A 10,466-nucleotide genomic window follows, 5' to 3' on the forward strand; every position below is an offset into this window, starting at 1 on the left:
GAGAGGACGCGCCGCCAGTTTTTCGAGTGCTCGCGTGGGACACGAAGGAAAGAGAACACCGATGCTGAAGGGGGAAACGAGGACCGAAGGCCAGACAGAGATAGAAAGAGGATAAGAGAGTGGAGAGAGGAGAGGAGGTCGAAGACGAGCCGGGCTAACACGGGGCACCCACAAGCTCGCCGCAAGATACACGAGGGTCGCACACATCGCGAGCACAAAAGGGCCCCCACGATGCAGGTGCAGCTCTGCGGATCGGTGCATTCATTGGGCTTTTGCGACCCTCTCTACGCCGTCGTCAAAAGGCGTGCGAAGCTGCCTGTGATTGGGTGAAAACGAATGACACCTTAAACCTTAAGCCGCCGGAACCACTGCAGTCTTTTCGAACAAGAGACGTGATTTTCTTCGCGTTTTCCTCTTCTGGGATTTATTCGAATCGCGAAAAAAGGATACGAGACGGGGAAATTTCGCAAGCTCTGGCAACACGTTGCACTATGCTACAACCCTAGTGTAGATAACTAGACATCCAAATTGTACTGCTTTTAAATAAGTTTTTTATTTTCTAGAAAATGTTACGTGATCATATGATCATGATTGATTGGTTTTATCGTGTTTCATACTACTTTTGCTTGTATCTAAAGTACCTTTCCCATTCTTCGGATATCTAAAATATCGTAATTTCCTTATACACTTGCTGGCATTTCAGTTATTTACATAAGAGTTCCGGATTCCAGTTTATACAGCTTGAGACGATTGATCTTCAGTTTATAGAGGTGGAGCGCTATTCTATGGAGAGCACCCACTCAAATTCCAGGAAATGTCAGGCCTGGAAATACGTAGGAGTTGTCGTGTAGCTGATAATCGCGTTTGCGATGCAGGTGCAGCTGCGCCCGAAAGGTGTTTCTACCCTCGATGGTACAACTTGTTAACGTTTGTTCGCGAATGGATTTTCGAATACAGACTTCTCTTGTGTTCGAACTACCAACGGTCTTCCAGTAGTCTCGTTAAGAAATGAACAATTGAGAATAAACGAGGAACACGGGGCGAAATCGTTTGCTCCGATAATAAGACAAATCGGCCCCCATTATGTACATAATCACAATAACTGCGTAATGACGGTATCAACGCGAGACGAGGGCACAAATGTTATTCAGAAGCATTTTCTCTGATTAATGTTTGGTAAGTGTGGCGCTTATTAAATGCGACAATTCGCGTAATTGCGGTGCCTTCGAATTACCATGAGTTTACTTCACGGCGAAACGATGTTTTAAAGTCTTCCGAGAAATTGCAAATAACAGTTCGACGATGCACCAACGACGTTCACGATACAGTCGAACCTCAATAACTCGAACTCCTACAAGACCAAATTTTTGCTCAATCGCTTTCGTTCTACCGTAAAAATTTTTACAAGGTTGTTAAAATTTATTTTGACCGAAAAATTCGATAAGGAAAAACCTGCACAAAACTGGAAGATTGCAGCTCTTCCCTTTAGAATTCGAGTTACCAAGGTTCGGCTATATTTGTCGAGACCTATACACGAGTCAGAAAAGCAAACAGAGTCTGAGAAAGGAACATCCTGACTGGTTTCATGGTTCCTAGAATCAACGATACTTTCAAAGATGCTCGTTCGTCGAATGAACTTCTCGCGTGTACGTCATCTCCTTATTACTCGTAAAAGGATATATTTTTATTGGTCTCGAACCACTGGCTCGGGATCACGAAATTTCCTCGTAATAACTGGTGATTTGTGTATAATATAAAGCTGCTATTTCTTATGTGATACGTTTTTACGGGCCTCGTTAAACTTGGCTCGCGTTGGATACATGCGATGCACCTTTAAATCGTCCGCGGGACGTTTGAAAATCCTAGAAACGGGCCGACACGCGAACGATCCGAGCCAGCTTCAAAGGGGGTTAATACCCTTGGCGCACGAAACAACCGGCCAAAATAATTGGAAGGAGACCCATTAGCGATTTGGTTCATCGCGATGCGCCGAATATAGCCACGTGTAACTTAACCTTGCTAATTCCTGTGCTGTTCGTTAATTCGGCTGTCCCGAACCCGTTGATCCATTTTCGTGACAGGAGTCCGAAACGATGATGACAATCTTCGCAACCAACCTCCAAATTTCTTCCGATATATCTCACCGGCGCGCCGTTATAGAGCAGCTTTAACATGCTGCTATCGGATTTATGAACTGCATTGCTTGCAGCTAATCAGATTTAACTGGAGCACCAGCGGACGCAGGCTTTTGTACCATGCACTTGGGGATGGGGCTCGCGGCTCTTGTTCATTGAAATTCTTTTGTCATTGCTGAAGTACCACTGCACTGTTGGAGCGCGCTACACGTTTATCGCGGAACGTTTGCTTTTAAAATATCCGATCACCGAGCAACTTTTTACAACTTTTAAAGCGTTCTAAATTACATTATAAGAATAATTGCGTTTGTGAATGATTTGTTATTTGTCAGGTAGATGTATAAGGTATCATCTTATAGTATCACAATATATAGTATCACAATAATTATTTCAAATAACGTAAAACGATTATTTTATAGGAAAATGATTTTCGAGTAATCTTCAGGATCTATGTTAGGTTAGAGAATCTACGTTAAACCTGAAACGTTTGAAACCTGAAACTTATTAAGGGTTAGGTTAGAAATAGACATGTCTATTTCTAGACATTAGAAGTTCGATAACCCTTAATAAGTTTCCAAATCTATGTTAACAAACTCGATGATCCGTCTAAGATTTTCAAACGACCTTTACTACCAATAACGCAATCTCTACAGAACCCCATGGTAACAACGTGCTCTTCAAATGGCCTGGTAACAACGTGCTCTTTACGACTCCTCGTAACTTTCAAGCGACCTTGACCTCCGATGCAACGACCTCGATACTATATGTTTCCGAAAAACGACACAAACAAGTTTGTCAATTTTTAACACGAAGCTGAATCGTTTTGAGTTATGAAATATTTTAACTACATGTGCGATACCATTCTAACTACGTAGGCCTCTTTCGCATTACAACCGTGTTCTTACAACACGATTTCGCCGTATCACCGAGAATTGGAGAAATTGGAGAAATTCATGTAAAAACGAACAGTTTCTTAGCGCATCGTCATTCGATGTTCCTCAGTTAAGTAAGCGTGATATGATGTCCAAATTTGTGTGTGGGATTTCTGAATATTGCAACTTTTAATCCATTTTTAGTAATACTTCATATTAATTATTGATTGTTTTAATAAACATATAATATTAATAAACTGTTGAAATCTAACCGCCATTTTTGCGTTAATTCGCAACGTTTTGCGCTAAACGGCATTTTTTCGGAAACGGAACCTAACTACTGTGTTATATACCTGTACACGTATAACGATATTATAAACTCACGAGAATCTATCCGCAGGAAATGGCAACCTATCTGAGAATGGCATCGCAGAATGGAAGAAAAGAAAGTAGGGCAATTGAAGTACGAGGGATGACGCGGCGTTACCTGTTGCTTCTGAAACGCAGGCTGCGGTGCTGCAGCCAGTGGCGTTGTTAAAGCGAAAATGCGCAAAGTGCTTTGGTAAAAATGCAAAAATAATAGCCAGACGAGCCTGGACGTCGTTTGATCGTAAAAAGCCGGGACATAGCCGGCCGGGTCGGTCGATCGGTCTGTCCGACAAAGCGGGACAAAAGGACGAGCCGGAGGAACCGTGATATCCTGGCGCCAGTCGCGGCTCCGAGTTCTCCTCTCTTCGGACAAACAAAACGAATATCCGGCAGGGGGGAATCGTGGAACGGTTGCTGCGGTCGATGCAGCGGATATACACGCTCGTGTAGGCGGGAATATGGGCAAGCCAATCAAACGAATTTACGAAAAGGGCACATCGAGCCAGCAAACCGCGTCGAATCGCGGGCGACGTTGTAATATTTGGTTTCAGATAGAATAGAACCTCTTCTCCGATTAACGTCAAATCGTCGACATGGTGACTTAGATCCAAAAGAAAAGTCAGCCCATTTCTGTTCTTAATACAAAAGGGGTAACAGCTATAATGGACGCCAGTGTAGGAAAATTTTTCAAAGTGTTGGGATATCTGATTATATAATGGGTACTTACATTCAATACGATAGATGCGTGTCCATAAGTGAAAGTGCAGTTAGTTAGGTACAATTGTCCGTGTCTAGCACTCGATATACTTGAACATACCGCTTTCATAAGCAAAGTATATACTGTAGGTTTTTAAAGAATGCACATTTTCAAAGAATGACGTAAGAAATGGTAGAGCAGGGCGACAGTGATAAATTGGGATGACGGGATAGCAATTAGACTCGTCGTCGACCGTCTAGCTAATCATTATTGTGATCAACGCTTAGCGTTCATCGCATGTGCTGCATCGTGCGATAGCAATCTAATTGACATTTACGGCTGCTTGGTGCATCCAGATATTTTTAGGCTGGCGCTAAGTCACTGTCACGTAAAGTGCACTTAAAGGAGATCGTGGCAACGACCTCGCAAGGATATAGGTATTATGCACGACAAGAAAACCAGATTACTCGATAGGAAGGAATTAATATTCATAAATACACTGTGTATAATTCAGCTGTCAATTGGTTATTAAAGGATATCGCTGATAAGTTAGGCTGTTATCTTTCCTGTAATTCAAGAAATTTCACACCATTCGTGTTGGTCGAAAAACTAATTCGATTACGGAAGAGACAAGCCATCGGCCTTTACCGTATTCATAGCACGATGTCCAATGAGTTGAATTTATCGATAATAATTAAAGTTCAATCGTGGACGCGGTCGATTAACGCTAAGTCGAAGCGACGGACGTTTATGCAAATTTTCTTTTCAAACAGATTAACACGATCCTTTAAACCTGTTTCGTGCGAAACGCGTCTGGATTTCAAAAAGTGGCCCGACAATATCTCTTAACGACGATCGGTCAAAGTTTTTCAAACGACGTTGGCAATTAATCCGCGACTACTTTTTTCTCTCCTCTCCACCTTACCCGCTAGTCTCGTGTCGAAGAAGAAACCAGGTCGAACATCCGCTCGACATCCTTTTTTCCCCCGGCGCACCGCGGGAAACGTCAGTTCGCGCGATCCGTACTCGGCTCAGCTTGAAAACCATCCCTGACATCTGAAATTGAAATATTCTCCCTTCCTCTTTCAACACTAGGATTATCGAAGCTTTCTCTCACTTGCTTCTTTACTGCGTGAATTAAATTTCCCAGAAGTGAAGTTCGGTGTGAAGTCAAATCGTAACCTGAATAGTATAAAGATCTCTAAAATAATCAGTTAAACTAAAAAGAATCTACACCCGTATACATCGATACAAACGTGTGCGTTAAGTGGTTAGAGGACAAGATAAGAACGATGACTCAACTGTTTCGAAGATAGAAAGCAAGAATATTGCAAGATTACAGCCATTCGAAGGTGACTAAGTACATTGCACTGGTGCTAATGACAGGTTACGATAAAACCCAGACAGATCAAAGATTCTATTACGATGTCAGTGACCAGTGATTGTAGACTAGCGACTGTACACGGCTGGAATCGTTCAGGCGATAACGTAAGAGGATCGCTCGTGGAATTTTCGCTCCAAGACTCGTTCATTCCAGGAAGATTTACTGTTCTTTATATCTATTCGACAAGGCGGTCCTTTATTGAGATGTCATCGTTTAACACAAAACGAGAGTAATGCGATTGGACCAGCTTGGTGGTCCTGGACCGGCAAAAAGTTGCCCCGTCTCCCTTCAGAAGCTCCTCTTCGTGCAAACTGTTATAAATAAGCCCCCGCTTAGAGGCTATCCGATAGTGAAACGCGGCTACAGGTATGTAAACGCGGCTACCACGAAAGGGACGGCGTGGTACTTTTGAATTAATTATTTGATGGTGCCCCGTATGAATAATTCAACGCTACCCCCCGCCCCCTATCCCGAGATGAATCTTTCGACGTGTCTGTATACCAAAGGCTCCACGGGTAGTGGAAAATGGGATTGCCTTTTGATTTATCGCGGACGAAACGAAAATCTTGGAAATTTCTCCCCGGAATTCTCCTAGATCAGAATCGAATCCGTGAGAAATTGAAAATTTTATCATTCAAGGTGTTTCGTTGTTTAAAGTATTTCGAATAGATTCTAATTGAGTATCTTAGGAACTAAACTGATCAGATCCACTTTTTGTTATTGGATGTTAATATTTGGTGATCAATAAAGAGGCAATCGTGGAAGTAAGGATTAAAATTTATCGTTAGGACAGCTTACAGACATCGAATGGCTGGTTATTCGACGCACAACTATTCTTTCCTTCCTGTTGTTTCTCTTTAGGTTCTTTCGAACGAAGGATAGAAGACGGTAAATAGAAAGTTAGAAGTGCGAGAAAGTTACATTCTCTTAATCGATCGATCGAGTGGTGGTTCCGTGGAGTAAGCCGCGTTTTTCGGTTCGACTGCCGTGTGAAATAAAAGCAAAACATTAGGGAGGGTAATCGATCTGTTACATGAGTCAGTTCCTGCGACGAACCGAGCGTGTCCATAGCACATTAATTACTATTGCGATAGCCAGTGTTAGAGATCTTTCTTTCATTAAGTCCGCCTGAAACGAGCTCGCCACTCCTTGGTGTCATTATTCACTCGATAGTAACATTCTGATCCATACTTTTTCCCAAACGCACTCGATCTTCCAGTTTACGTGTCGCCAGTATATAAAGAACAACAATTAACTAATCTATAATTCGTACGACAGTGAGAATTATGAATTATACAGTCACTTTAACCACATAGGTAGAACTAGTTAACAACACACAGCTTCTTGCTACACACAGCTCAACCATGACATGTATCCGTGTGCATTCTGTCAAATACTCACCCATTCACCCATAACCCTAGCGCTCAGGTCACTCGTCCTACGTACACATACGCACACACGAATTCGCAGTTGCAACTACTAATCACGAATCACAGGAAAACAGGACAGATTAATTCAAACCTACAATCAATTTATAGAAACGAGTTTCCTCTAACTATTCGCGATTTAATTTAATTCACGTTATCGCAAACACACGTTTCAGGTTACTTTGGCAAGTATCTGAACAAGTACAACGGTTCGTACATACCGCCAGGCTGGCGAGAATGGGGCGGTCTCATAATGAATTCACGGTACTACAACTACAGCGTGAACATGAACGGGAAGAAGATAAAGCACGGCTTCGAGTACAGCAAAGACTATTACCCGGACCTGATAGCGAACGACAGCGTGGCTTTTCTACGCCAGAGTAAACACAATTTCGCCCGGAAGCCGGTGATGTTGGTCGCGAGTTTCCCGGCGCCTCACGGTCCCGAGGATTCAGCGCCGCAGTTCTCGCACCTCTTCTTCAACGTCACTACACACCAGTAAGTACCGAGTAACTTTGTCATTTCTGTTTGCCTTCGTTATCGTGTCGGGCGAGATATATCTGGGTCAGTTCGTTAGCCCCGGATCAGAAATTTATTTGCCAATTACCAAAGATTCTGTCATTTCGAGCATACGCTTTCAATTAACGTTTCATGTACGCTTGACGGTTCACGAAAGGATTTGAATTTGTTTTCCACGGAGATTCTCAGAGATCGCAATTTACCTTCTTTTCTCGAGCATCGCCCCAAGACTATTACGTTAAGCTGCAGAGATATACGATAACGATAATCCTTTTGACGCATTAAATCGCGTGGAGAAACGTGTAGGAGGCGATTTGCTATTTTCTGCATAGAGATCTCAACATCGGATTATAGGATAAGTTGGACTATTAACCTGACTGCTGTATACTCTTATGGAGAATCGGTGGTTTTATGATATTTGATATTCTGACGATTTATAGGACATATATAGATCATCAGCAACGTAAGATTATAACACTGGAAAACTATTTAAGACAAGACTAATCTAGTCTATAAAACTATTCTTAGAAATATTATTAGACTAGTCTTATAAAATTGGTCTATCTATAATCTAGTCTATAAAATTAGTCTTAGAAATATTATTAGATTAGTCTTATAAAATTGGTGTATCTTTCTTTACAGAAAATGATCTGTGTCACTTTACACTATACCATACTATAGTTGATTCTCTTGGCTCATGACGCAGTATAAAAAAGGGCTTGATTTATACCATCCTCAAATGTTTGACACTTTCTTTTCCTCGGTTAGAAAATCAAATGGCCTTGTTCAAGTACTTGAAGCTTCCCATTTTCTCGACAAAGGAATCATCCACGATACACAACGGTCATTCCTTGTAATGTCGTTTTCACAGACGAGCGTCTAGTGGAGAAACGTACTGGCTTGAGAGAACTTTTGAATTTATTTTATACCCTTAGACTTTTATACTTAATTTTACATTCTCTTAAAAAAATCACCAAAATACATTACATACAATATTTTCCCAAATACAGGATTATACATACAACAAAACACAATGTACAATACCTATACTCTATACGGTAGAGCAATATCTAATGGCGTGAAAAAACCAGTCCAAGCTGTTCTACCTCGATGATTACACTTCCAATTCCCCCGACGTGATGCGTTTCATTTTCATTCGCCATGACGAACGGTAACATGCGAGCGTACCATAGACGTCGACGCCACCATACACGCGCTTCCTGACAACGAGAGCCGTTTCTACGAAGAACCCGTGCGCGTGCACGCGGGCGCCAGCCATCCAACGTCCGGTGTCAAAGTTTTCTCAAGCTGTTGGACATTCAGGCGTCGTTCTAACGAGGATATACACGGGACGGGACGATATTCGTAACGGTCTGGCGCGACAACGAGAAGAAGAATCGCGAACGAAAACAAGGAACAACGGGGGCTGAATTCGCAAACGGACGTCGGTGAAGTCGGTGGATGATTTGACAGCGTGTAAAGGAGAGAGGAAAGAGAAAGAGATAGGAACCGAAGGCGAAAAAACGAGAGACACAGAGGCACTCTAGACTAGACAACCGGATAGATAACTGCAGCCACGGTGTCATCGTCGCGTGATGGAGTACCCTAGACGGGGTGGTGCAGTGTGTGCGATGAAAAGCACTAAAAACGTGCACCCCTCTTGGTAGTCTCGTCTCGCCCCTCTGGACAACGCCCCGTTATTGTACCTCCACGATGCAGGTATTATATCCACCTCTCTGTTCCACGATGGAAAAAAACGTATCTTTTGTCTCTGTCCTCTGGCAGTTTCTCCGTCTCCTTTTCATTCTCGTCCTCTCGTTTGGTTTCTCTTCTTGTTGGCCGGACACGAGCGCGTACCTGAACGACTTGTACACGCGATTCAGACGGCGACAAGAGGAGAGAAACGCGTGACGTTTTCGCGAAGGGTCTTTTGTGAACGGGGGACTACAGATTGCCTCATTGTACGAAGTATTTTTGCTGGATCGCATTTCCCGTCGGGATCGATTCTAAAAAGAGATCTTCCTCCTATTTCATTCGACTCCACCATGGGATACCCCTCGCGTCGGTAAACCTCGTGGGTGGATACCGTTTCCATTTGTCGATCTTTTCTTTTCCATGGATCGCCCCCCGTCTGCAACTTTGTCTCGAAGATAGAATTCTTGCGGGGATTAGATTGACGCTATTACGAAGAAAATACTGGAAAAGCGTGGTAGTCGTTGCGTTCCCTATCCATTTTTTTATCTTCTTACACGCAGCGATTTACTTAGCGCGATACGATTATTTCGTGTACCTAGATACCTCGTTTCCTTGGGCGCCCTCTAGGGAAAAGGAGCAACGACACGGTGCGATTCACTGTCGGATTTTCAGGCTGAATGCGTGCCGACCCACAACAGCCAATACTACTTCAGGCTAGAACTACGCACAGTTTCGACTCGAAACGAGCGGATCGTCGTCTGGTTGTACGGTATTCGAGCAATTGAAGCGCCAAAAAGAACAAACGTTCGAATACTGCTGGTTGGTTCGTTGAAACGTGTGTAAACGTACGTACCCGTTCACACGAACAATTGCCACGAATTGAAATGAAGCCTCATAAAGTCGCGTACCACGGGAGAATTCTATTCCTGCAATGGTACTGTTCGACCAATACGCTTGTTTCATTCTACAGGAAATTGGAATGGGATATTTAGCTGGTTATTTTCTTTTCTATACCTTGGAGAATCGGCGAATCGAAACGTAACGCTGTAAACTATAATTAAAAGCGATCCACAGTGGCCTGCATCGTAGCCGTTTAGAGAAGTTACGGGGGCGAAGCTGGTCGTTTAATTCCATAACCGGGATTTTAATTCCGCTCTCGTACATCACGCCATTCTCTTGTCGCGTCGTTCAAAAGCCAATCGAGTGAGAACGTGAGAGTGAGAGGGAGTGAAATTAATGCGTGTGCTGTAGCACGCGCAATTACGTGCTTTCACGACGCTTTTAACTCGCTGCCTTGCCCTTAAGCAGCCGTTGGCCGAGTCGTTTCACTCGACGAATTAATATTTTTTTCCCCTTTTTTACCCCCGC

General features: G+C 43.1%; 1 protein-coding gene across 3 annotated transcripts in view; it reads left to right on the forward strand.

Annotated features, from left to right (window-relative positions):
• LOC100750001 (extracellular sulfatase SULF-1 homolog) overlaps positions 1-10,466 on the forward strand; it is a 79,039-nt gene that overhangs the window by 54,173 nt on the left and 14,400 nt on the right. For all 3 annotated transcript variants that reach the window (XM_024367206.2, XM_012385006.3, XM_003489024.4), the window contains exon 4: positions 7,061-7,382. In XM_024367206.2, coding sequence (XP_024222974.1) covers positions 7,061-7,382 — 322 coding nt within the window. The remainder of the gene's footprint in view (positions 1-7,060; positions 7,383-10,466) is intronic.

The sequence above is a fragment of the Bombus impatiens genome, unplaced genomic scaffold (genome assembly GCF_000188095.3).
Source record: "Bombus impatiens unplaced genomic scaffold, BIMP_2.2 scf_0317, whole genome shotgun sequence".
Lineage (NCBI taxonomy): Eukaryota > Metazoa > Arthropoda > Insecta > Hymenoptera > Apidae > Bombus > Bombus impatiens.